We start from the raw sequence: 27941 nt of genomic DNA, 5'->3' as shown, positions 1-27941 counted from the left end.
CAGCCTAATTTAGCCAGACAAATAAATGTGTCAAGTTGAAGGAGCAAAGGATGTCAATGTCTTTAAGAGAGAGAGAGCGAGACCTCGACCTGCCTTCTCAGAGTCTGGAATCCCTCCCTGGAATCACTTCATTTCCCTTCAGTTTCTGCAAGTCACCAATTTATCCCCAGAATTAGAAAAGAAATGGAAAGGGGGAAGCATTGTTTTCCTCACAGATGTTGCCCAGAGGAGGAAGTTTTAGTCTGAAGCTCATTGTCCAACTTCCGCATTGTGACGTCCACAATGGAACCCTGCCTGAATCAGCCAATAGGAATGACTCTGATCCGCGGTGACGTCCTCGGGTTCCAGTCTGCAGGCCAGAGCGCGGACACGGGAGCCCTCCCCCACCTATTGTTACCGCTCCCCCGACTCCTCGAGCAAAGGTTTCCAGGCAACCGGCTGACGGCTCCGGCCAGAGCGAGAAGCCGCTCGGCGAATTCCCCCCTCCCCCTCCACTGACTACGGCGACTGCTTGGTCCAAAAAGAGATCGCTCAGGTCAGCAGCGCTTTCTGCATCTGCATGCTGGGCTGGCAGGTGGGGGAAGGGAGTTTACTCTATGTCTTCCCTTTATTTTCTCTCACGTCATGTAGTTTGATTTTAAATAGCACCACATTTGTTTTTACCTTCACAAACGAGGATATCAATGGACTGGTCAGGAGGGCAGAGCACTGGCAAATGGAATTCAACCCGGAAAAGTGTGAATTAATGCACTTGGGGAGGGCTAACAAGGCAAGGGATTACACTGTGAATGGCAGGACCTTGGAAAGTACTGAAGGCCAGAGGGACCTTGGTGTACATACCAGAGGTAATTGTGTGGGAACAGGTAGAGAAGGTGATCCTCTGGCTGTGATTAGATAGATTACAAGGAACCAGGCAAGGGTAGTCCCACCAGCTGGGTGATATTGGGGAAGTGCAGGAGGATTGTGTGGTCAACCATGTCGAGGCTGCAGACAGGTCCAGAAGAACAAGGAGGGTTACTTAACCTTTGTCACAGTCACAGGGGATGTCATTTGTGACTTTGAGAAGAGCTGTTTCCGTATTGTGGCAGAGGCTGAAATCTGCTGGAAGGGATTCAAATATGGACTTCCGGGAATGATGGACAGATAATTGGGAGTCGATAAAATGATCTCAGACTTTGGAGAGGAAAGGCAGTTTGGAAATGAGGCTTTAGTTTGCAGGGACAGCGGAGACAAGGGTCTGTGTTTTGATGTGGCGATGGCAGCAAATTTAAAGGAAAGCGGGAAAACAACTGAAGAGACAGAACTGTTAACAAGATCAATTTACATGGGAATAGGGTCGATGGAGCAGGAGGTGGTCTCATGGGCAAGATGAGCCCTGAGAGGGTATGAGGGGAGATGGGAGGGAGCCTAGAGAAAGAGGGACGTTCTTGGATCAGGCGGGTGGGAGGGGGGTTGGTAACTTTAAAGGCAGTTTGTCCCGGTGAGCTGGTGGAAGGGTGGAAAGCAGCAAAGGCAGCTGATCAGATTGTCTCAATCTTAGTGACAAAGATGCTCCATGAGCTCCTCACACTTGTTGTTGGAGGTGAGGATAGAGGAGACAGGGGAGCGGGAGAGCACTTCAAAAGGAACTAACTTGTTTCAGAGATACTAAAAAGACTCAACACACTTTGTTTAAGACAAAGCTGATTTATTTGACTCCTATCCAGAATATTAACCACTATAACTATGGTGGAGTTTATTAACATCAGCAGAAACAGACCCCAAAGAACATAATTCAATCCTGGATGTGATTTACAGCAAAATCCAATCACTCATGAACTTGCTTGTATCTGAGCAGGTTGGTTGAATTAATGAAGCCCTCCTCACACACTGTGCAGGTGAATGGCCTCTCCCCAGTGTGGATTCACTGGTGTTCAGCGAGTTAAGATGATTTCCTGAACTCAGTCCTGCATTGAGAGCACCTGAATGGTATCTATTCAGCATGAATCTGTTGATGGGACATGAGTTCCCGGGAGCTTTTATAGCATTTCCTGCAGTCTGGGCATTTAAAAGGTCTCACCCCAGTGTGAACCTTCTGGTGTCTCTGCAGGTTGGCTGAACTAATGAATCCCTTTCCACACACGGGGCAGGTGAACGGCCTCTCCCCAGTGTGAACTCGCTGATGCCTCAGCAAGCTGAATGACTGAGTGAATCCCTTCCCACATGCTGAGCAGGTGAATGGCCTCTCCCCAGTGTGAACGCGCTGGTGCGTCAGCAGGTTGGATGAATTACTGAATCCCATCCCACACTCGGGACAGGTGAACGGTCTCTCTTCAGTGTGAACTCGCTGGTGTCTCAGCAGGCTGGATGACTGAGTGAATCCTTTCCCGCACTCCGTGCAGATGAACGGCCTCTCCCCAGTGTGAGTTCTCTGATGTTCAGTGAGGTCAGATGATCGCCTGAACCCTGTCCCGCAGTGAGAGCACCTGAATGGTCTCTCATCAGTGTGGATTCGTTGATGGTACATCAATTCACCTGAACTTTTATAGCCCTTCCCGCAGTTTGGACATTTAAAAGGTCTCTCCTCAGTGTGAACACGCTGGTGTGCCATGAGGTGGCATGTCCGAGTGAATCCCTTTCCACATCTGGTGCAGGTGAACGGCCTCTCCCCAGTGTGAACACACTGGTGCCGAAGCAGGTGGGATGAACGAGTAAATCCCTTCCCACACTCAGAGCAGGTGAACGGCCTCTCTCCAGTGTGAAAGTGCAAATGAGATTCCAGCTTAACAGGACAATTGAATCGCTTTGCACAGTCCTCACATTTCCATGGTTTCTCCGTGGTGCGGGTGTCCTTGTGTCTCTGCAGGTTGGATGAAAAGTTGAAGCTTTGCCCACAGACAGAACATGTGTACGGTTTCTCTCCGCTGTGAATGGTGCTTTTTCCCTCCATGTTCACTATCTGATGATGATATTCAGATTGCGATAAACTGGGAGACTGTCAGATCCTGACATGATGTTTAGTTTGAGTTTCCCGACTGCAAATCCTCCTCTTCTAATACCCTGTGAAATTGATGTAAAACAGAAAAAAGGGAGTGAGACAAAATCCACAAAAACACAAAGGCAGGTTGTGAAATTGAGCTGAATGAATCTGGTAATTTGTGGGGCCAGGACTAGGAAAAAATGACCATGAAAACTGCTGGATTGTCATAAAAACCTAACTGGTTCACTAATGTCCTTCAGAGAAGGGAACAGGCCTCCCAGTCTGGGCCTACACTAGGTTTTGGCCTCTAAAGGGGGAGAGACGAGAGAGAGAGAGAGAGATGGGAGAGTGAGGGGGATAAAGGAGAGTGATTTTATGTATCCACAACTCAACCAGAACTTCGACAGAACTTCCCAAACCCTCAACCCAGAAGGGCCAAGGGAGCAGGTGTATGTGGATTGTTGTAAACCTAACTCGTTCACTAACGTCTTTCAGGGAAGGTAACCTGCCACCCGGTCTGCATCACCTCCAACTCCAAGTTCCCCTCCAATTCACACACCGTTCTGACTTGTCCAGCAGCCAGTACTGGATGAGCAGAAATTTCCTTCATTTAAATATTGGAAAGACTGAAGCCATTGTCTTCAGTCCCCACTACAAACTCCTCTCCCTGGCCGCCGACTCCATCCCTCTCCCTGACAACTGTCTGAGGCTGAACCAGACTGTTCACTGTTTTTGTTTTGGATTTCCAGCATCCGCAGTTTTTTGTTTTTATCTCTCTGTTCACAACTTTGGTGTCATATTTGAACTCATGATGAGCTTCCAACCACATATCTGCATCGTCACCAAGACTGCCTATTTGCACCTCAGTCACATCGTCCGACTCCACCCGAGTCTAAAACCCTCATCCATTCCTTTGTTACCTCTAGACTTAACTATCCCAACACACTCGCGACCGGCCTCCCATATTCAACCTCCCTGTAATCTTGAGCTCATCCAAAACTCTGCTGCCTATGTGTTTCCTTGCATCAAGTCTTCTTCACCCATTACCCTGTGCTTGCTGCCTACAAAGGTTCTCAAATCCCTCTATGGCTATGATCATCCTTATCTCTGTACTCTCCTGCAGCCACACAACCCTTTGAGATCTCTGCGCTCATCTAATTCCTGCCCCTTGAGCATTTCTGATTTGATTCGCTCCACCATTGATGGCTGTTCTTTCAGTTGCCAAGGCCCCAAGCTCTGCAGTTTCCCCCTTAAACCTCTCTGCCTCTCCATCTCACTTTCCTCCTTTAAAATACTCCTTAAAACCTACCTCTTTGACCAAGCTTTTGGTCACCTGCCCTAATATGTCCTTATGTGGCTCAGTGTCAAATGTTGCTTTATAACACACCTGTGAAACACCCTGGAAAGGTCTATTACATGAAAGGCACTATATAAATACACATTATTGCCTTTGATTTGGACATATATCACTGTTCCTTCATCATCACTGGGTGAAAATCCTGTAACTCCTTACCTAACAGCATTGTGGGAGCACCTTCACCACATGGACTGCAGCGGTTCAAGAAGTCAAACATCATCTTCTCCACAGGTAACTGGGGATAGGTAATATCTGCTGCTGGTCTTGTTAGTGATACCAAAACCCCAAGAATAAATTTTCAAAATATGTATATGTAAAATAAATTAAAAGCATCTATAGAAATATTTATTCCAAAAACAATATTCTTTTACATTGTACGGACAGTGTCCATTTAACAACCTGATCTCCCTGGAATCCGCCTCCCTCGACAATTTCACATTGGAAATTTCTGGGTTCCAAAGAACTCAGGGTTAAACCCAGCAGCTTCTCCTCCATCTCCACTCCAGCTTAAACTGATGCAACAAAGGCTTTCAAAAGGGAATTGGATAAGCACCTGAAGGTAAAAGTTGGGCTACGTGGAAAGGGCAGGGGAATGCGACTATCCGATTTGCTCTTGCAGAAAGCCAGCACGGGCATGACAGGCTGAATGGCCTCCTGTATTGTAATCACACAATGATTATGTGAATAAGCACCCTACCATAGAGGCCAGGGGCCAAACTCTGCAACCAACACCCAACCTAATAATCAGTTCTTAATTGGTCCATCTAAGTTTTTAGATTCAGTTCTGTGAGAAACGTCTGCAATAAAACAAAAGGAAAATAATGCAGCCACTGGGAATCTAAAATAAAAAGAGCAAATGCTGTAAATACTCAGCAGGTCAGGCAGTAACAGTAGAAAGAGCAACAGAGTTAATGTTTCAGAGTGTGCAAAATGAATTCTGGGGAATAAAAATAGACCAGAATTTGATGGTCAATATAAGCTTAGAAGTGGAAGAGAAATGATCTCTCGTGAAGGAGAAAACAATTCCTGACTGCGGCGAAATAAAGCTGGTAAATCAGTAGTAAATAGCTGGGGGGGTGGGCAGCAATGCAAACCTCATTGAGACACAGTTGGTGGAAATAACAGCAAAATATCAAATATGGTTAAAACACACCCATTAGAAGAGACAGAGGAAGTTAGACAATGACAGAGAGGTGATCAGGGAGAGCAGAGGTGAAACAGAGCAATGGATGGACACGGCTTGAGATCCACAGTAAAGGAGCTACACCAGCCCCTGAGCCATGGAACCAGAGCACAGCACTAAAAACTCTAAATTGTCAAGAATGCTCAATAACACTCACCTTTGAAAAAATTTCACTGTTTTCAATTTTAAAATCTCCTGCTGGAGCCGGCAGCTGGAAAGATATCAGAAGCACTGGAGTCAGAGAACAACCTGGCAGTCTTCAAATCTTCTAACACCTTGTAAAAGGAGATCACAAAAGTCATAAGTGTCAGTCGAGGTTCGAGATTCAGAGGAGACAATTCTCTTGGTTCTCTTAATTTGACTTGTTGTTGGTAAATCCTCCCCTTCAGACCCCAAGGAAAAGGAGTTTCCAACATCCATCACTGTCAGTCCAGGAATAAGAATTCACAATACTCTCCCCTGGCTGTGTTTTCTACCAGTGTGATACATGCACAGTTGTATTCTGATGGCAGACCCAGGTTAGCGACTGCCATCTTTATAGGGGGTAATGTGCGGCAGGGCACATTCGCTGTTCTCCCTGTCAGCAGGAGGAGAGAATATTGTGAATTTCTATCCTGGACTGACACTGATGGATTTTGGAAACTCCTTTTACAGGGGTTTTGAAGGGGAGAATATGCAGATGGGAAAGTAAAATATTTTCCTTGTGGGATCTTTTACTGCAGCCATGTTGGAAAATTTGTCTCTCTGTCAGAATAATGTGCATGGATTGTAGATTGTTGTGAGTGTTAGACTATATTGCCTCTCCTCATTCTTCTCCCTTCTCCCACTCCAGGTTCCAGGCTGCAGGCTCCAGTGGTGAAGTCATTGGATTTCTGGAGCAGTGCACATATGCAGATGAGTATTGGTGGACATCTTGGATTGACAGGAGACACGACATTCCCTCCTCCTGCTGCAAGGGACAGTGATGACCGCGCATGCCCTCTGCTGCACATTGCTTCTAAAGATGGCAGCCGCGCATGCGTCCTCCTGCCCTTCGCCGGCTGTGTTTGCTACTAATGCTGTGCATGCGCAGTTGTACTGTCTGACTCCGTTAAGTCATTACGAGTGGCAGGGTCGGCAGCATCCAGGAGCAGAGATGCTTATCAAACAGTTATTAGGACATTTTCCCCTAAGTTTTGAAAGATATTTTAAGCAAATGCATACACTGTAAGAAAACAACAGGCAAGACCCAGTCTCCAAACCAGTAAAATCTGACACTGTGCCCAAAGTTGCCCCCACTTGGGAGTTCAGGGCAATGAGGAGTTGGCACCAAAGAGGAGTTGAGGCCTGCGGCAGGTCAGCCATGATTTTATTGAATGGTGGGGCAGGCTTGAGGGGCCGAATGGCCGACTCCTGCTCCTGATTCTCATGTTCACAGCTCCCCCCAAACCAAAGGTCCCTCAGTGACGTCATGGGCCATTGTCCCGGCTCCGAATCCGTGAGACACCCACTGCGCATGCGCCCCGCCGCCCCTTGCCCCAAGATGGCGGTCCTTGACTGGGGCCTGTTCCAGGGAAAAGCGCCGGAGCTGCAAACGCGGGACATGGAGGTTCTAATCCAGGATTTCGGCCTACACCTAGTGTTTACATGAGGCCTCACATCCCTTCCCTCCCTCCCGGCTCCATTCCTCCCTCCCCGCCACCGGCTCTCACCGTCTGAATAAAAGCGTCTCCCGCACTCGCAGGCCTCTGAGCAAAGTGAAACTGCGCACGCTCCAGATACAGCCAAGCACTGCGCCTGCGCACTTGGATCCTGTCGAGTGAATAGGGCATATTCACATTCGCGAGGATTGCTGGTTAATAGCAGCGCCATTGAAACTCCAAACAGGCAATAGGTTATGTTCTGCTACCCAACTGAGATGAATTCATTTAAGAGGTTACACTTTGGGATCAAATCAATGAGCAGGACTCTGATAAAAAACAAAATACTGCGGATGCTGGAAATCTGAAACAAAAACAAAAATTGCTGGAAAAACCCAGCAGGTCTGACCGCATCTGTGGAAAGACTGAAGAACAGTCATACGGACTTGAAACATTAGCTCTGTCTTTCTCTCCACAGATGCTGGGAGTTTTTCCAGCAATGTTTGTTTTTGTTTCAGGAGGGCTCTGATCTGTTTGGGAAGCTATCAAAATATTTGGTCCTTGTAAAACATGAGTTCATGGTTACATTGGGCAGGAAGAGAATCAGAAACTAAAACAGGACAAGAGACTGACTTTAACTTAGAGAGGGAGAGAAGCAAGAAAGGAAACCCTGGGAGGTTTGGAGAAACCACCTTCACGATTGCTCGTTAAATCTCTACACAGAAAGTTCTGGACACAAGGTTAACGTCTGTTATTCTGTATAGTTGAATTAGGGTGATTCAGATTAATATTTTGTCACGATGATTCTGATAATTCCAGTAGCTTTAGTATGTTATCTATGGTATGTAATCGAGAAATTAGGGAAACAAGTTCTAGTGTAGGAATAATTACGTTAGTCAGAAACAGTTGTGAGGATATTTCCTTCTAAAAGGGGAATGCTGTAAGAGATGTATCTTTAAGAATATTACAGAATTATTATAGAATCAGCAGGTATTGCATAAGACTGTCTGACACAAGGTTGTTACTTTGTCTCTGCTGTCTCTCTCTCTCTTTGAAAAAACAGTTCTTAGCAGCCAGAGCCAGGGACAAACAGAGATAATAGACAAGTGTCTGGCAGGAGTTAACAGGTGGCGTACCAAGCACAAGATAATCTGCAAGATGATCTTGAAGCAAAGTGATGGACAAGGGTGGGGGGGAGGGGTGACACCATGGCTACCTCGCCTCTGGTCACTGACGAGATGGGGAATCAAACAAGTGATTGACATGGGGTAAACTACCAGCCCCTAGAAATAAAGTATTTTAACGGGTGTTCAAAGGGAAAGGGGACAGTCCTCATCGGCATAAACATTCCTAACCCCTCAGTCAGCTCGAGAAGACAGAACAAAAGAGAAAGCAGCTGCAAACATCAAACAAGAGACTGCTGTCAAAACCACTCTCACCTGTCACAGGTCGGATGTTATTTTATATCCATTTAGTTTATGATCATATTTAATCTGGTTCTTCTTAATAAACTACTTAATAATTAATAAACAACTTTAAAATCACTGAGGAACTTGAACACTTTTTTTGTTTATTCCATGACTTCCGAACCTTAATCTTATAGAGGTGGGGATGGAGGAGACAGGGGAGAGGGAGAGCACTTCAAAAGGAACTAACTTGTATTACAGATATTTTAAATAATAAACACTGTGTGTTTAACACAAAACTGATTTATTTGACTTTTGCTGTGGGGAACACACACTAAGTCCAGTAGTTGAGAGTGATTAACAGGCTGGGTTTTGTGTTTATTGATCCCGGGAGTGTTACAGATACCTTCCCAGGATCCCAAGGCCAGGAGAGACATTCTGGAAGGTATGGGGAGTTGGGAGTTGTCCATGAGAGTAACCGAAGGTATGAGAACTGAAATAATCTTGAGTTAGAAAGGAAAAAAGACCCAAAAAAGCAGCAGTCAGTAACAGGACATCAATTATTCTCCTCTTATCTTAGAGAATTTAAGGACACGACACTCTGTGTTTCAAACAACATGAATATCTTGAGATCTGTCAAATGAATCAAACTTCAGCCCAGTTACATGGTTATTAACATCAGCCCAACTGTCAGAATGAACCTGGTTGTCCTGTATGTGATTAACAGCAGTGATAACAGCAAAATCCAACCCCTTTGTTCAATTGTGAACTCGCTAGTGTCTCATTAAGTGGGATGAATGAATGAATCCCTTCCTACACACGGAGCAGGTGAATGGCCTCTCCACAGTGTGAACTCGCTGGTGTCTCAGCAGAACACCTGTGGTTTTAAAAGTCTTCTCACATTTTGAACATTTGAAAAGTCTGTAATCAGTGTGAACAAGTTGATGTGAATTAAGGTGAGTTAGACGAGTGAATCCCTTCCCACATATGGAGCAGATGAACAACCTCTCTCCAGTGTGAACCTGCTGTTGTGTCAGTAGGTGGGATGAACAGGTGAATCCCTTCACACATATGGTACAGGTGAATGGCCTCTCCCCTGTGTGAATGCACTGGTGCATCAGTAGATCCCTTGTAGTTTTAAAGCTCTTCTCACAGTCAGAACATTGGAAAGGTTTCCTATCAGAGTGAACTCGCTGGTGCAGCTTGAGGTTGGTCAAACAAATAAATCCCTTCTGGCAGATGGAGCAGGTAAACGGCCTCTCCTCAGTGTGAACTCACTGGTGTCTCAGCAGATCACCTGCAGTTTTAAAACTCTTTTCACATTCAGAACATTGGAAAGGTCTGTTATCAGTGTGACCAAGTTGGTGTGAGCTGAGGTGAGATAGTCAAGTGAATCTCTTCCCACATACGGGGCAGGTGAGTGCCCTCTCCCTGGTGTGAACGTGTTGGTGTTTTATGAGGTTCAGTGATTGTCTAAACACTTTCCCACAGTGAGAACAACTGAACTGTCTCTCAGTGTGAACAAACTGGTGCTTGACCAGGTCCTCTCGTCTTTTAAAGCTCTTCCCACAATCAGAGTAGTTAAACAGCCTCTCAAATCAATGTGAATTAGCTGGTGTCTCAGCAGCTGGGACAGAAAATTGAATCTCTTCCCACACACGGAGCAAGTTAATGGCTTCTCCCCGCTGTGAGTCCTCTGGTGTATATGTAAGCTGGATGATAATGTGAATCCCTCCCCACACACCGAGCAGGTGAACGGCCTCTCCCCGGTGTGACTGCGTCGATGGATCTCCAGCTGGGATGGGTAATTGAATCCCTTCCCACAGTTCCCATATTTCTATGGTTTCTCCACGGTGTCTGTGTCCTTAAGTCTTTCCAGGTTGGACAATCAGTTGAAGCCTCATTCACACACAAAACACGTGCATGGTTTCTCCACACAGCGAATGGTTCTGTTTGTTTTCGGGCTGTGTAACTGGTTAAAGCTCATTCCACAATCAGTGCACTGGAACACTATCACTCAGGTGTGTGTGTGTCTCAGTGCTTTTCCTGTTGTTTGAAATCTTTCCCCACAGTCAGAACAGACAAACATTTCTCCTTCCACATTCAAAAGCCGATGATATTCAGGTCTTGATGAACTGAGTCATTCTGTCAGATATTGATGTGATTTTTGGTTCGAGTTACCGATCTGCAAATCTTCCCTTCTAAAGTCCTGTAAAAGGAGATTACAATAAACATCACTCTCAGTCCAGGACAGAAATTCAAAACAGACAATCCTAGTTCCTATGGAACATTTTTCCTCTCGTTCCCCCAAAGCTGTAAATCCCCATCCCACACACACTCCCTCCTCCCTGGGCTAAAAACCAAATAAAGTGTTGGATAATTAATTATTTCAACAAATCCTACAGAGATAGAAAAATGTTCAATAATTCACTTCATCCATGACTCATGACAAAACATTACACAATCAAATGTCTGAATGTGTGTTCCATTGCTGAAATGTGGGAAAAACTCTGTCTGGACTTCAGCAGAAAACTCCAGAATCCTACCTCTCAAAGGCACTGCCCAACCACACGGAAGTAAATGTATAATGGAGTTCAGGAGAAAAGATAACATCTGCAAATAAGCTATGGAACAAATACACTACAAGACAGCCCGATCACCCACTGTATAAAACTCATAAATAGGATATAAATGATTGAGAGTTTAATGAACTCGAGCTGACAACATATGATCAAAGGACTTCAATAGAAAATGCAGAATGCAGTAGACCTTTCATTTCTATTCTATAAATTAAGGAGTCCTGCATTTTGTAACATATTGTAATGACTTTATGCTGAAATGATCATAATTGTGCAATCCTTTAACTGATTAATATTTTCACTTTATTTTAATATTGTCTATAACTATGTCATGAATGATGATTACTTGTTTTATTTGTATCATCATCACAATTCAGTACCTGCCACCGTGATGACTTTTCCATAAACCAATTATCTATCAAACCAAACCAATTATCGGATTCACCCTGACCAACCATACAGAATATCAGATGTTAACCTTGTGTCCAGAACTTATTGTATGGAGATTTAATGAGCAATCGTGAAAGTGGTTTCTCCAAACCTCCTAGGGTTTCCTTCCTACTTCCTTCTTTCTCTCCCTAACTAATTTAAACTCAGACTCTTGTCCCATTTTGGTTTCTGCTTCTCTTCCTGCCCAATATAACCTTGAGCTCATTTTACAAGGAGCCATTTGTTCATAGTTTCCCAAAGAGAGATCAGAGTCCTCATTGATTTGAGCCCAAAGTGTAACCTCTTATTCATTGTCCCCCCTCCCCCATCCTCCGATGTGAACCATCCTCCACTCGCAGACCCAGGATGGCGGCCGTTAACCTGGGCCTGTTCCCGGGAGGGAGAAGCCCCGCAGCTGCAAACCAGGAGCTGACAATTACTCCTCAGGGTTTCTGGATCCACAGTGTTTCCAAATCCTCCCCATCCAGCTGCCGGCTCCATCGCTCCCTCTACCGGTTGCAGAAGTGACAAACAAGTGGCTCTCCGTGGTCATGACTGACACTGCGCATGCTCCAAACACTGAGGGGCACTGAGCCTGTGCACTGGTCTCCTGTGGTGTGGATAGGGGACATTCTCTACCATGGGGAATGCTGGGTAAAAGCCCCACCATTGTGATCCACAATTCAGGTTCTTGTGATTATTTTGCAGGAATGAGGTGGAGACTGACCGTAGCGCCCATCAATAAAGTCAGGAACTTGACGTTGTGTAACCTACAAGGTTACAGACGAAGAACTGGATAGTGGGATTGGGCTGGCACAGACATGATGGGCCATATGACCTCCCATTGTCCTGTAAAGTTTCATTTTCAGTTTCCATCGTTGAAGATGTTGAAGACTGAGATTTAGACTGAGACAGAATTTTGGTTTCTCAGGGAATCGAGGATCATGGGGAACAGGCAGGAGAGTGGAATTGAGGCTGAAATCAGCCATGATCGTTTTGAATGGCAGAGCAGGCGTGACAGGTCATCTGGTCTAATCCCGCTCCTAACCCTTATAGAAACAAAGAGACTAGGAGCAGGAGTATGCCATTGGGCCCTTCAAGCCTGCTCCGCCATTCATTATGATCATGGCTGACCATCGAGCTCATTAGCCTGCTCCCACTTTCTCCCCATATCCTTTGATCCCTTTCACCCCAAGAGATATATCTGATTCCTTCTTGAAAACATACAATATTTTGGCCTCAACTACTTTCTGTGGTAATGAATTCCACAGGCTCACCACTCTCTGGGCGAAGAAGTTTCTCCTCATCTCAGTCCTAAATGGTCTACCCCGTATCCTCAGACTGTGACCCCTGGTTCTGGACTCCCCCACCATCGGGAGCATCCTTCCTGCAACTACTCTGTCTAGTCCTGTTAGAATTTTATATGTTTCTATGAGATCCCCCCTCATTTTTCTGAACTCCATCGAATATAATCCTAACTGACTCAATCTCTCCTCATATGTCAGTCCCACCATCCCATGAGTCAGTCGGGTAAACCTTCGCTACGCTCCCTCCATAGCAAGTACATCCTTCCTCAGATAAGGAGACCAAAACTGCACATAATATTACAGGTGTGGTCTCACCAAGGCCCTGTACAATTGCAGGAAGACATCCCTGTTCCTGTACTCGAATCCTCTGGCTATGAAGGCCAACATACCATTTGCCTTCTTTACCGCCTGCTGCACCTGCATGCTTACCTTCAGCAACTGGTGTACGAGAACACCCAGGCCTCGTTGCGCATTCCCCTCTCTCAATTTATAGCCATTCAAATAATCATCTGCCTTCCTGTTTTTGCTACCAAAATGGATAACCTCACATTTATCCACATTATACTGCATCTGCCATGCATTTGCCCACTCACTCAGCTTGTCCAAATCACACTGAAGCATCTCTGCATCCTCCTCACAGCTCACCCTCCCACCCAGCTTTGTGTCATCTGCGAATTTGGAGACATTACATTTAGTTCCCTCATCTAAATCATTAATATATATTGTGAATAACTGGGGTCCCAGCACCGATCCCTGTGGAACCCCACTAGTCACTGCCTGCCATTCGGAAAAAGACCCGTTTATTCCTACTCTTTGTTTCCTGTCTGCCAACCAGTTTTCTGTCCATCTCAATACACTACCCCCAACCCTATGCGCTTTAATTTTACACGCCAATCTATGTGGGACTTTGTCGAAAGCCTTCTGAAAGTCCAAATAAACCACATCATTTGGCTCCCCCTCATCAACTCTACTCATTACATCCTCGAAAAATTCCAGTAGATTTGTCAAGCATGATTTCCTTTTCATAAGTCCATGCTGACTCTGTCCAATTCTGCTACTGTTTTCCAAGTGCTCAGCTATTAAATTTTCTCTAATGGACTCTAGAATTTTCCCAAGTACCGAGGTCAGGCTGACTGGTCTATAATTCCCTGTTTTCTCTCTACCTCCCTTTTTAAGTAGTGGGGTTACATTAGCTACCCTCCAATCTGTAGGAACTGTTCCAGAGTCTACAGAATCTCAAAAGATGACCACCAATGCATTCACTATTTCCGGGGCCACTTCCTTTAGCACTCTGGGATGTAGATTATCAGGCCCTGGGGATTTATCGGCCTTCAATCCCATCAATTTCCCCAACACTATTTCCCTACTAATACTGATTTCTTTCAGTTCCCCCCTCTCACTAAACCCTGTGTTCCCCAACATTTCTGATATGTTATTTGTGTCCTCCTTTGTGAAGACAGAACCAAAGTATGTATTTAGTTGGTCAGCCATTTCTTTGTTCCCCATTATAAATTCCCCTGTTTCTGACTGTAAGGGACCTACATTTGTCTTCACCAATCTTATTCTCTTCACATTTATGTTCCCCGAAAGCTTACTCTCGTACCCTATACTCCCCTTCTTAAACAATCCCCAGGTCCTCTTTTGCTGAATTCTAAACTGCTCCCAATCCTCAGGCCTGTTGCGTTTTCTGGCCAATTTGTATGCCTCTTCCTTGGATCTAATGCTATCTCTAATTTTCCTTGTAAGCCATGGTTTGGCCACCTTTCCTGTTTTACTTTTGCACCAGTCAGGAATAAACAATTGTTGCAGTTCACCCATGTGCTCTTTGAATGTTTGCCATTGCCTATCTGCCCTCATCCCTTGAAGTAACATTTCCCAATCCATCATAGCCAACTCGTGCCTCATACCATCATAGTTTCCTTTATTAAGATTCAGGACCCTAGTCCCACAATCAATTACGTCACTCTCCATCTTGATGAAGAATTAATTCATATTATGGTCACTCATCCCCAAGGGGCCTCGCACAACTAGATTGCCAATTATTCCTATCTCATTAATCAATACCCAGTCTAGGATGGTCTGTTCTCCAGCTGGTTCTTCAACGTATTGATCCAGAAAAACATCCCGTCCACACGCCAGGAATTCCTCCCCTACGGTATCGTTACTGATTTGATTTGCCCAATCTATATGCATATTAAAGTCACCCATAATTACAGATGTTCCTTTATTGCATGCGTCTCTAATTTCCTGTTTAATGCCATTCCCAACATCACCATTACAGTTTGGGGGTCTATATACAACCCCCACTAACGTTTTTTGCCCCTTAGTGTTTCTCAGCTCTGCCCATACAGATTCCACATCGTCGGAGCTCATATCTTTCCTTACCATTGCGCTAATTTCCTCTTTAACCAGCAATGCAACTCCGCCTTTTCCTTTTTGTCTGTCCTTCCGAAATACTGAATACCCCCGGATGTTCAGTTCCCATCCCTGGTCAACCTGCAGCTCTGTCTCCGTAATCCCGGCTATATCATACCTGTTTACATCTATTTGCGCAGTTAATTCATCCACTTTATTGTGAATGCTCCTCGCGTTAAGGCAGAAAGCCTTAAGGCTTGTCTTTTTAACATTACTTGTCCCGTTCCCACTATTTTTCACTGAGGGCCTGTTTGATTCTTGCCCTTGATTTCTCTGCCTATCACTTTTCTTATTCCCCTTTCTGTCTTTTGTTCTTGTCCTTGATTCCCCTTCCTCTGACTTCTTGCATAGGTTCCCATCCCCCTGCCATTTTAGTTTAAACCCTCCCTAACCACTTTAGCAAATGTTCCTCCTAAGACATCAGTCCCAGTCCTGCCCAGGTGTAACCCGTCCAGTTTGTACTGGTCCCACCTCCCCCAGAACTGGCCCCAATGTCCCAGGAATCTGAAACCCTCCCCTTCACACCATCTCTTCGGCCTCGTATTCATCCAATATATCCTGCTATTTCTACTCTGACTAGCACGTGGCACTGGTAGTCATCCTGAAATCACTACCTTTGAGATCCTACTTTTCAACTTACTTCCTAACTCCCTATATTCTGCTTTTGGGACTTCATCCCTTTTTTTGTCTATGTCGTTTGTACCAATGTGTACCAGGACCACTGGCTGTTCACCCTCCCCTACTTCAGAATGTCCTCTAGCCGCTCTGAGACATCCTTGACCCTAGCACCAGGGAGGAAACATACCATCCTGGAGTCTCGTTTGCGGCCACAGAAATGCCAATTTATTTCCCTTCCAATTGAATTAATTATTGCATTCCCACACTTTTTACTCTTCACCAGTGCAGCAGAGCCAACCACGGTCCAAGAATTTGGCTATTGCTGCTTTCCCCTGAGAGGCCATTCCCCTCAACAATATCCAAAGTGGTATATCTGTTTCGCAAGGCAATAGCCACAGGAGATTCCTGCACTGCGTGCCTAGTCCTCATGCTCTGCCTGGTGGCCACCCATTCCCTTCCTGCCTGTGGACTCTTAGCCTACGGTGTGACCACCTCTCTATACATGCTATCCATGATACTCTCCGCCTCGCGGATGCTCCACAGTGTCCCCCAGCTGCCGCTCCAGCTCCAAAACCCGGGCTTCCAGGAGCTGCAGCTGGAGACACACCTCTCACGCTTCTCTTCCCTTCTCTTAGGTTCTTACAACAGCGCTGTCTGCTTTAATCTAAACTCATTTATTTGACAGATATCCAGAATATTAAACTCCAGCCCAGTTACAAGGGTTACTAACAGCAACAGAAACAAAGGATGTGATTATCAGCAGAATCCAACCTCTGCAGTCACTTGTGAACTCGCTGCTGCGTCAGCAAGTGAGACGATCGAGCAAATCTCTTCCCACACACAAAGCAAGTGAATGGCCTCTCCCCAGTGTGAACTTGCTGGTGTGTCAGCAGATTTGATGACTGAGAAAACCCCTTCCCACACACAGAGCAGGTGAATATCTTCTCCCGTGTGAACCCGCTGATGTGTCACCAGGTTGGATGATGAAGTGAATCCCTTCCCACACACGGAGCAGGTGTACGGCCTCTCCCCGGTGTGAACTCGCTGGTGTTGAATGAGGTGAGGTGACTGTCTGAATCTCTTCTCACGTTGAGAACAACTGAACGGTCTCTCGTCAGTGTGAACAAACTGGTGTTTAATTAGATCTGGTGAGATTTTAAAGCCTTTCCCGCAGTCAGAGCATTTAAAAGGCCTCTCGTCAGTGTGAACTCGCTGGTGTAACTGAAGGCTGGACATCAGAGTGAATCCTTTCCCACGCTCGGAGCAGGTGTATGGTCTCTCCCCAGTGTGAGTGCGTCGATGAGCTTCCAGTTGGGATGGGCAAGTGAATCCCTTCCCACAGTCCCCACATTTCCACGGTTTCTTTGTGGTCTCAGTGTCTTTGTATCTCTCCAGGTTGGATGATCAGTTGAAGAAACATCCACACACAGAACACATGTACAGTCTCTCCCCGCTGTGAATGTTGTGACGTTATTTCAGGCTGTGTAACTGGTTAAAGCTCTATCCACAGTCAGTGCACTGTAGCACTCTCACTCGGGTGTGTGTGTCTTGGTGCTTTTCCAGTTACACTGATGCTTGAAATCTTTTCCCACAATCAGAACAAACATTTTTCCTTCGTCATTCAAAGACTGATGATATTCAGGTCCTGATGAATCGAGTGACTCTGTCAGATCGTGATGAGATGTTTGGTTTGAGTTTCCCATCTTCAAATCATCTCCTTCTAATATCCTGTAAATACAGTTGACAAAAGTTATCACCGTCAGTCCAGGATAGAAATTCAGATCAGACAATTCTAGTTTCTACAGAACATACTTTCTTCTCTCAAGCACGTTGTCCAATTAAATGAAAAGAGCCCAAAATCAGCATCAAAGCCCCAACAAGAGTGAAGAGAACCTTCCTAACTAAACCAGAATGTTGTTTCCAGTGTCTCTGAGACACTCTGTATCTTGAGGTACCCACCAGTGGTGGAAAGTATCAGCCGTATGAATGGACACCACATGCTCCCTCTCCAGAGCCACCCAGGCATGGACAAGGCCATGGAAGGGAGGCCAGAAGCCTCTTATGGGGTAGAAACAAAAAATTCTGGAAAAACCCAGCAGGTCTGACAGCATCTGTGGAGAGAGAAACAGAGTTATGTTTCAAGTCCATATGACTCTTCTTCAGAGCCAGTGAAGTCACCTCTGCTTGATGAGACCCAGCCTACTTGGGAGATTTGTCTTTGAAAGGACTGCCACATTCCTGATTCTGTCCCTGAGATGCCCAGAATGTGCCGCAAACAGCGAAAGTGAAAGTTGTTGAGCTTCCTTTCCTGATCACTGTAAATCGTCCATGTTTCACAGCCAGACAACAAGGTGCTGAGGACACAGGCCTCATAAACCAGCATCTTGATGCTGAGAGACAGCTTGATGTGAGTCAGCCAAAGGTGGAGCCGCTTTCCCGATGCGTGTATCGAGTTCTGCATCAAGAAACAGATTGTCTGTCATTGTGGACCCAAAGTCACAGATTTCACTGGCCACTTCCAGTGTGATCAAGGACGGACACCCAGTTCCCAAACCACAGTTTTCTTGATGTTTACAGTAAGGGAGAACAAGTTACAGACACGGGAGAGACAGTCCATGAGTCTTTGTAGCTGAGTTTCTGTGTGAGTCACAAGCATGACATCATCAGCATAGAGGAGGTCTCTGATCGAGACAGGCTGTATTTTGTCTTCACTTTCAGTCTGGACAGATTGTGGAGTTTGCCATCTGACCGAGTATTCAGGGAAACTCCTTCCATATCTGCAGGGAAGGCCAAGGTCAGGAACATGGAGAAGAAAATGCCAAACAAATTGGGGACTCGGACACAGCCCTGTTTCACTCCATTCTTCACCCTGAAACTGTCAGAAGTGGAGCCGTCAAACTGTACAGTACAAGGTATGTTGTCATGAAAGGAGTGGATGAGACGGAGGAACTTTGGTGGACAAAGTTTTTGTTGCAATCTCCTCTGTCCCCTTTGTTTTTGTAAATTGTGATTATTGTTGTGTCATGCACATCCTGTGGAATGGATCCGACCTTCCAGCAGTTCATGAATTAAGGGGAATGATCACAGATGGCGTTTTTAAAAAGGGACACTGCAGTCCCGAGTATCAGTGACATCTCCAGAATATTAAACTCCAGCCAGTTATAGGGGTTGTTAACATCAGCAGAAACAAACTTGACATTGTCAGACTATCAATCCTGAACATGATTAACAGCAGTGATAACAGCAGAATCCAACCGCTGCAGTCACTTATGAACTCGCTCATGTGTCACTAGGTTGAAGGACCGAGTGAATCTCTTCCCACACACGGAGCAGGTGAATGGTCTCTCTCCAGTGTGAACTCTCTGATGTGCCAGGAGAGCAGATGAACACCTGAACCTCTTTCCACAGTCCGTGCAGCTGAATGGCTTCTTCTCAGTGTGAATTTGCTGGTGTGACTCGAGGGCGGATGATACAGTGAATCCCTTCCCACATACAGAGCAGGTGAATGGTTTCTCCCCAGTGTGAACTCGCTGGTGTGCAATGAGGGTGGATGACTGCCTGAAATTCTTTCCACAAGAAGTGCAGCTAAACGGCTTCTCCCCAGTGTGAACTCGCTGGTGTCTCAGCAGACTGGATGACTGAGTAAATCCCTGCCCACACACAGAGCAGGTGAACGGCCTCTCCCCAGTGTGAACTCGCTGGTGTTCAGCAAGGGCGGATGAATGCCTGAAACTCTTTCTACAGGAAGTACAGCTGAATGGCTTCTCCTCAGAATGAACTCGCTGGTGTGACCTAAGGCCGGATGAATGAGTGAATCCCTTCCCACACACAGAGCAAGTGAATGGCTTCTGCCCAGTGTGAAGTCGCTGGTGTATATTGAGGTCAGATGAAGACCTGAACCTCTTTTCACAGTGAGTGCAGCTGAACGGCCTCTCCTCAGTGTGAATTCGCTGGTGCAACATAAGACAGGATGTCTGAGTAAATCCCTTCCCACATACAGGGCAAGTGAATGGCCTCTCCTCAGTGTGAATTCGCTGGTGTGACATGAGTTTGGTTGTCTGAGTGAATCCCTTCCCACACACGGAACAGGTGAACGGCTTCTCCCCAGTGTGAATGCGTCGATGGATTTCCAGCTGAGATGGATAATTGAATCCTTTACCACAATCCTCACATTTCCATGGTTTGTCCATGGTGCCGGAGTCCTTATGTCTCTCCAGGTTGGATAATCAGTTAAAGTCTTGTCCACACACAGAACACGTGTATGGTCTCACCCCACTGTGAATGGTGTGATGTTTTTTCAGGCTGTATAACTGGTTAAAGCTCTTTCCACAGTCAGTGCACTGAACACTCTCACTCGGGTGTGTGTGTGCCTCAGTGTTTTTCCATTTACACTGATGTTTGAAATCTTTTCACACAGACAGAACAGACAAGCATTTCTCCTTCCACATTCAATTGCCGATGATATTCAGGTCCTGATGAATTGAGTGACGGTTTTAAATCTTGATGTGAAGTTTGATTTGAGCTTCCCTCTGTAAATCTTCCCCTTCTAATATCCTGCAAAAGATATTTCAGCAGCATAAAAATTCAGAACAGACAATTCTAGTTTCTATGGGCCATTTCTTCCTCTCTTGTTCCCCCAAAGCTGTAAATCCCCGTCCCACACACTCTCCCTCCTCCCTGGGCTGAAATCTAAACCCATCTCACCATCTCCACCATTTCTTTCCCCCACTCCCATTTCTCCCTCTCTCTCCTCTGCCTGGGTTCAGTTCTCCAGCTCCTGTCTGCAGACTGACAATAAAATCAATGAGTCTTACTGGGGGTTTGGGGCCTCCAGCGGGTGTTTCTGAATCCTCCCCGCCCACCTCCCAGGGTTTCCTTCCTTCCCACAGATCAGATCCTCATTGATTTGAGCCCAAAGTGTAACCTCTTATTTATTGTCCCCCCTCCCCCATCCTCTGATGTGAACCATCCTCCACTCGCTGACCCAGGATGGCGGCCGTTAACCTGGGCCTGTTCCCGGGAGGGAGAAGCCCCGCAGCTGCAAACCAGGAGCTGACAATTATTCCTCAGGGTTTGCGGATCCACAAAGTGTTTCCAAATCCTCCCACCTACCGCCTCGCTCTGACTCCGCTTCTCCACGACAAACAGGCGCCTCTTCTCGCAAGGCCAACGATCGCATTGCGCATGCTCCAGACTCTTCGACACTGCGCCTGCGCACCTGTGTCCAGCCTCAACAGCCACACTGCGCATGCCCCAGCTCACCGTACCCGCCTGATTGACAGCAGTTCCGGACCAATAGAAAAAAGGGTCGGGGCTGGAGGACAGAACTCGAGAGGCTGGTTCTTCAACCAGTCGGAGTGAACGAGGGGCGAAGCTAAGCCCCGATCTTCCTCATTGGCTGAAACTGCATCACTTTGAAAGTTGATTTGTCTCAAACTCCAGGAGAAAACTGGACCTTCCTGTTTGTGGCTTTAAACAGATGAAACCCTGTGGGTGTGGAGCAAACATTTCAACATTTGTTAGTGAAAAGTGGGAACATGATGAAACAATGCACAAACAATTCAAAGGTTGACTTAAAGTGATAACTGGGCAGACAGGGAATGTCATCATTAGAACAAGGAGAGTCCCTGGTTTCAATAAATGAACCGACAGAGCAGTTAAGACAGGTCACAGAGAAGATCTTCTCTCTGACAGGATTTCCTTTTGGCTCTTTCACCATGTTTACCTTCATTGTTTTCCATTTCCCTCCTGGTGTTTGACAAGGTATTCACCAAAACTCAAACATAACCATTAACACTCCCGCTGTCTTGTGTCCATGACGTCTTGTCAAATTTATCCTTGCCTCCCATCTGTTCTGACCTTCTACTTTGCTTCGCCTATTCGCACTGGGGAGAGGCCATTCATCAGCTCCAAGTGTGGGATGGGATTCATTCGGTCAAGCACCCTCATTTCACTCCAGCTTCTTCACACTGATAAGAGAACATTTAAATGTTCTGACTGTGACAAGAGCTTTAAATACAGAAGGGAACTGCTGAGGCACTAGCGCACTCACACTCGGGAGAAGCCTTTTACATGATCCGTATGTGGGAAGCATTAAATCTATCATCTACCCTGCTGAGATGATAGATGATCAATGAATTCACGAGTGACTGCAAACCCTGGATTCTGTTCTTATTTCTTCTGCTAATCCACTGAACTGAGGGCTGAGCTAAGTTTACAGTTGGGGTTGTTGCTGCTGTTGTTAATAACCATATAACTGGTTTCATATTCATATACATGAATAAAGTAAAGCAGGAGGGGTCATTTTTTAAGAAGCTTACTTCCAGTAATGTAAACTACCATGATCAATCTTCATGTTGCATTGGTCTTCCCAATATCTCTCCATCCCTCGTCTCATAGCAAATATAGTATTCAGATCTGTTTCTGCTAAAGTTAATAAACTGTCAGTTATATGTGTCAATGTTCTGGATAAAAGCAAAATAAATACATTTTGTGTTAAACAGATGGAATGATGAGTCATTTTAATATCTCCAAAGCAAGTTAGTTCCTTTTGAAGTGCTCTCCCTCTCCCCTGTCTCCTCCATCCTCACCTCCAATGACAAATGCGAGGAGCTGATTCACTTTCTTGTTTCCAAGATTGAGACCATCTGATCAGCTGCCTCTGCCGCTTTCATCCTTTTCACTCGTCCACTGGGCCAAACTGTTTCTCCAGATCTGACCAGCCCTAGCTCTGAACAAGTATCTTTCTTTAGTTTCACTCCTACTTCCCTTTATACTTTCATGAGCTCAACTTGTCCATGAGACACACTTTCTGCTCTGTGGTCTCCATTCCCACTAAACTGCTGTCCACCCAGAAGAGTTTTGGATGAGCGTAAGTTTATGTAGGGTGGAAGATGGGAGACTAATCAAGAGAGCATTGGAATAGCTGAAACTGGAGGTAACAAAGGCATGGATGAAGATTTCAGCAGCAAATTGGCTCAAGTGGGATAGAGACAATAGATATGACAGAGCTGGAAGCAGTGATCTTAGTGATAGAGAGGATATGTTGTTGGTAGCACGATACTCAGCTCAGGTTCAAATAGGAGGCAAAGGTTGCAATTTGTATGGTCCAGCCTCACAGTGTGGCAAGGAGGGGGATGGAGTTGGTGCTGGGTTTATGGTGGGGGGTTTCATAGCCCGAGTATTAATTCACCTCTTGGGCCGCAACGGCATAGACCTGAGTATTAACCCACCTCTACCCTGTAGGATTTCATTACAGAAACAGGCCATTTGATCCAATCTCAATTTGTTGACAAAAAATTCTGTTCCCCAATTGGTTTTCCGTGATGGTGATACAATGCACTATTTCTCAAGTGGCCAGAATGTGCCCCATCAATGACTACAGGAGCCCAGTGTGATTACTCAGCACCTGGTTGTACTCTGAGCATGTGCAGTACAAGGTGGATGTGGAATATGCTGATCAGGAGTTGGGAGGAGATGACACCGAATTACAGAGAACACTGAGTCCAGAAAGAGAACAACTGATTCACCTAGATAAAAGCAAAAACCTGCGGATGCTGGAAATCCAAAACAAGAACAAAAATACCTGGAAAAACTCAGCAAGTCTGACAGCATCTGCGGAGAGGGATACAGTTAATGTTTTGAGTCTGAATGACTCTTCATCAGAACTATGGAAAAATAGAAAAGAGGTGAAATATAAGCGGATTTGAGGTGGGGTGGGCCAGGTAGAGCTGGATAGAGAGCCAGTGATAAGTGGAGATTGCCAAAAGATGTCACAGACAAAAGGACAAAGAGGTGTTGAAGGTGGTGATATTAGCTAAGATATGTGCTAATGGTGACATTAAGGGTAGAAAGCAGGATGAGCAAGGTACAGATAGCCCTAGTGGGGGTGGGGTGGGGGAAGGGATCAAAATAGGCTAAAAGGTAGAGATAAAACAATGGTTGGAAATACATTTAAAAATAATGGAAATAGGTTGGAAAAGAAAAATATATATAAATTATTGGAAAAAGGGGGATCGGAAAGGGGGTGGGGATGGAGGAGAGAGTTCATGATCTGAAGTTGTTGGACTCAATATTCAGTCCGGAAGGCTGTAAAATGCCTAGTCGGAAGATGAGGTGCTATTCCTCCAGTTTGCGTTGAGCTTCACTGGAACATTGCAGCAGGCCAAGGATGGACATGTGGGCACGAGAGCAGAGTGGAGTGTTGAAATGGCAAGCGACAGGAAGGTCTGGGTCATGCTTGCGGACAGACCGAAGGTGTTCTGCAAAGCGGTCACCCAATCTGCATTTGGTCTCTTCAATGTAGAGGAAACCACATTGGGAGCAGCGAATGCAGTAGACTAAATTGAGGGAAGTGCAAGTGAAGTGCTGCTTCACTTGAAAGGAGTGTTTAGGCCCTTGGACGGTGTTTCAAGTTCCACATTCCCATCTACCCCCAATAACTATTGATTCCCTTGCCTAACAGGCATATATCTACCTCAGGCTTAAAAGTACTCAGTGACCCTGCCTCCACTGCCTTCTGAGGCATATGAACAAACATACGAACAAGGAGCAGGATAGGCCATTCAGCTTATCGAGCCTTCTCTGTCATTCAATAAGATCATGGCTGATCTGATTGTAGCCTGAACTCTGCATCCTGCCTACTCCCAATAATCTATCACTCCCTTGCTTCCCAAGAATCTATCCACCTCTGCCTTAAAAATATTCAAAAACTCTGCTTCCACCATCTTTTCAGGAAGAGGGTTCCATCGACTCACGACCCTCTGGGAGAAATTTCTTTTGCCTCATCTCCGTTTTAAATGGGTGACCCCTAATTTTAAAACAGTGCTCCCTAGTTCTGGACTCATCTACAAGAGGAAACGTCCTTTCCACCAGGGAGATGCAGTTCATCTGCTCCATACATTGGAAAGGATTCACTTGTGCATCCAGCCTCATGTACAGAAAATGCTGAAAAAACTCAGTAGGTCTGGCAGCATCTGTGGAGAGAGAAACAGATTTAATGTTTCGAGTCCAATATGACTTCTTCCTCAGTTCTGAATTGATATCTCTAGAATATAAATCTAGACTAAGCAATGGTGACCATGACAACTATCAAAAATCGTTCTAAACCCCACCTGATTCACTAATGTCCTTCAGGGAAAGAAATCTGCTATCCATACCCAGTTTGGCCTACATGTGACTCCAGACCCAGAGCAATGTGGTTCACTCTTAACTGCCCTTTAAATTGGGTGAAGAAGAGGAGAAGGCGTTGCATTATTAGTTAAGGAGTCAGTTACTTCAGTAAGGAGAGATGATATCTTGGAGGGGGCATTGAATGAAGCTTCGTGGGTAGAGCTTAAGAATAAAAAAGGGGCAGCCACATTGTTAGGTGTTTATTATAGACCCCCAGATAGTAAGTGGGAAATTGAGGAGCAAATATGTGCACAATTTGCGGAGGTGTGTAAAAACAATAACAATCGGGTAATTATATTAGGTGATTTCAACTTTCCCAACATTAATTGGGATAGATATAGTGTTAAGGGCTTGGATGGAGTGGATTTTTTAAAATGTGTACAGTTAGGTCAATATGTAGAGGGTCCAGCAAGGGATGGCACGATGCTGGACCTAATTCTGGGGAATGAAGCCGGACAGGTGGTTGAGGTGTTGGTGGGGGAGCATTTTAGTGATAGCGACCACAATATAGAACCATAGAAAAGTGACAGCACAGAAGGAGGCCATTCGGCCCATCTTGACCATGCCAGCCTGAGGACACCCAGGTGTCCTTTCTAATCCCATCTTCCTCCACTTGGCCCATAGCCCTGCAGCTAACAGCACTTAAGGTGCAGATCCTGGTACTTTTTAAAAGAGTTTAGAGTTTCTGCCTCTACCACCAACTTGGGTAGTGAATTCCAGACACCCACTACCCTCTGCATAAAAAGTTCTTCCTCATGTCCCGACTACACCTTCTGCCACTTATTTTGAATCTATGTCCCCTGGTTCGAGAACTCTCCTCCAAGGGAAACAATTTTATCCTGTCCACTCCATCTATTCCCCTCATAATTTTGTACACCTCAATCAAGTCACCTCTCAGCCTTCTTTGTTCGAAGGAAAATAACCCCAACCTATCCAATCTCTCCTCGTAGCTACACTTTTCTAACCCTGGCAACATTCTTGTAAACCTCCTCTACACTCTCTCCAGAGCTATTACGTCCTTCCTGTAATGTGGTGACCAGAACTGCACACAATACTCCAGTTGTGGCCTCATCAGTGTTTTATACAATTCCAACATAATATCCTTACTTTTATATTCTATACCTCTGCCAATGAAGGAGAGCATTCAATATGCCTTCTTTACAACCTTGTCTACTTGAACTGCTGCCTTCAGGGACATGTGTACTTGTACGCCAAGATCTCTCACTTCGTCTACCCCTCTTAGTAGATTCCCATGATACAGTTTAAGTTTGTTATGGACAAAGAAATAGACAAGTTACAAAAAAATGTTTTGGATTGGGGGAGAGTGGATTTTAGTAAAATAAGGCAGGATCTGGCCAAGGTAGACTGGGAACAGTTACTTGTGGGGAAATCTACAGAGGAGCAGTGGGGGCCATTCAAACAGGAAATGGGGAGGGTACAGGCTCAACATGTTCCCTCTTGGGTGATAAGAAGGAGTAACAAGCCCAGAGAACCATGTATAACCAGAGATATTCAGGCTATGATGAGAAGGAAAAGAGAGGCTTTTAGCAGGTACAAGGGAAGTAAATCAGCGGAGGCATTAGTGGAGTACAGAATGTGCAGGGTGGAGCTTAAGAAAGCAATTAGGAGAGCAAAGAGGGGATATGAGAAAGCTCTGGCTGGTAAAAGTAGGGGAAATCCCAAGATATTCTATAAGTATATCAATGGGAAGGGGATAACCAGGGAAAGAGTAGGCCCCATAAGGGACCAAGGGGGAAATCTATGGGTGGAGCCAGATGACATTGCTAGAGTGTTGAATGAATGTTTCACATCTGTCTTCACCCAAGAGAATGAGGATGAAGGTATCAAACTCGGGGAGAGAGACTGTGAGGTTCTTGAGCAACTTGATATAGGGAGTGACAAGGTATTGGAGGTGTTGGCAGGCTTAAAAGTGGATAAATCTCCAGGTCTGGATGATTTGTGTCCCAGGCTGCTGAGGGAGGCAAGGGGGGAGATTGCAGGGGTTCCGACCTGAATTTTTAATTCCTCTCTGGCCATGGGGGAGATGCCAGAGGACAGGAGAACAGCTAATGTGGTTCCGCTATTTAAGAAGGGTTGTAGAGATACGTCAGGGAATTACAGGACAGTGAGTCTCATGTCAGTGATAGGGAAACCATTGGAGAAAATTCTGAAGGGGAGAATCTATCTCCACTTGGAGAGGCAAGGTTTGATCAGGGATATTCAGCATGGCTTTGTCAGAGGGAGGTCATGCCTAACAAATTTGATTGAATTTTTTGTGGAGGTGACCAGGTGTGTAGATGAGGGTAGTGCAGTTGATGTGGTTTATATGGATTTCAGCAAAACCTTTGACAAGGTCCCACATGGGAGACTTATAAAGAAGGCAAATGCACATGGGATACAGGGTAATTTGATAAGGTCGATTCAAAATTGGCTAAGTTGAAGGAGGCAGAGGGTGATGACAGAAAGATGCTTTAGTGACTGGAATCCAGTATCCAGTGGCGTACTACAGGGATCTGTGCTGGGTCCCCTATTATTTGTCATTTATGTAAATGATATAGATGACTATGTGGGAGGTAGAATTAGTAAGGTTGCAGATGACACGAAGATTGGCCAGGTGGTTAACAGTGAGGTTGAGTGTCTTGGGCTACGGGAAGATATAGACGGGATGGTCAAATGGGCTGATAAGTGGCAGATGGAATTTAACCCTGAAAAGTGTGAGGAGTAAATTGACAAGGAAGTATTCAATGAATGGCATGACACTAAGAAGTTCTGAGGAACAAAGGGACCTTGGCGTGTGTGTCCATAGATCTCTGAAGGCAGAGGGGCATGTTAGTGGGGTGGTGAAAAAGGCATATAGGACACTTGCCTTTATCAACCGAGGCATAGATTACAAAAGTA

At 45.5% G+C, this 27941-nt stretch overlaps 3 protein-coding genes across 5 annotated transcripts in view; all 3 read right to left on the bottom strand.

Annotated features, from left to right (window-relative positions):
• Nucleotides 1–1672: 1672 nt before the first annotated feature.
• On the bottom strand, nt 1673–5774 carry LOC144697061 (uncharacterized). 3 transcript variants are annotated; one of them, XM_078568855.1, is made up of 2 exons: nt 5657–5774; nt 1673–3039 (listed from the first exon to the last, which is right to left on the bottom strand). In XM_078568855.1, exon 2 carries the CDS (start codon nt 2927–2929, stop codon nt 1973–1975), a length of 957 nt encoding a protein of 318 aa, XP_078424981.1. In that variant the 5' UTR covers nt 2930–3039; nt 5657–5774; the 3' UTR covers nt 1673–1972. The 3 variants fall into 3 exon arrangements, with proteins under 3 accessions (XP_078424981.1, XP_078424979.1, XP_078424980.1); XM_078568853.1 differs by lacking the exon at nt 5657–5774 and adding an exon at nt 5014–5094; XM_078568854.1 differs by lacking the exon at nt 5657–5774 and adding an exon at nt 4473–4884.
• A 3356-nt stretch (nt 5775–9130) lies between these two features.
• The window catches only part of LOC144697346 (uncharacterized), a 407771-nt gene continuing 388960 nt past the window's right edge, over nt 9131–27941 (bottom strand). The window contains exon 2 of the mRNA XM_078569336.1: nt 9131–9821. Within this exon, the coding sequence (XP_078425462.1) occupies nt 9298–9642 (345 nt within the window). The 5' untranslated portion in view covers nt 9643–9821 and the 3' untranslated portion in view covers nt 9131–9297. The remainder of the gene's footprint in view (nt 9822–27941) is intronic.
• On the bottom strand, nt 17007–21094 carry LOC144697081 (uncharacterized). The gene is made up of 2 exons (XM_078568893.1): nt 20985–21094; nt 17007–20426 (listed from the first exon to the last, which is right to left on the bottom strand). The coding sequence occupies exon 2, from the start codon at nt 20060–20062 to the stop codon at nt 19136–19138; it is 927 nt and encodes a 308-aa protein (XP_078425019.1). The 5' UTR covers nt 20063–20426; nt 20985–21094; the 3' UTR covers nt 17007–19135.

Source organism: Cetorhinus maximus, chromosome 23 (assembly GCF_964194155.1).
Source record: "Cetorhinus maximus chromosome 23, sCetMax3.hap1.1, whole genome shotgun sequence".
Taxonomy (NCBI): domain Eukaryota; kingdom Metazoa; phylum Chordata; class Chondrichthyes; order Lamniformes; family Cetorhinidae; genus Cetorhinus; species Cetorhinus maximus.
Note: the sequence above shows the minus strand (reverse complement) of the source record. Positions and strands in the feature narration are given on the sequence as shown.

Coding starts and splice junctions, on each gene's coding strand:
- LOC144697061 (XM_078568855.1), bottom strand. CDS start 2,929: ATGGAGGGAAAAAGCACCATTCACAGCGGAGAGAAACCGTACACATGT.
- LOC144697081 (XM_078568893.1), bottom strand. CDS start 20,062: ATGGACAAACCATGGAAATGTGAGGATTGTGGTAAAGGATTCAATTAT.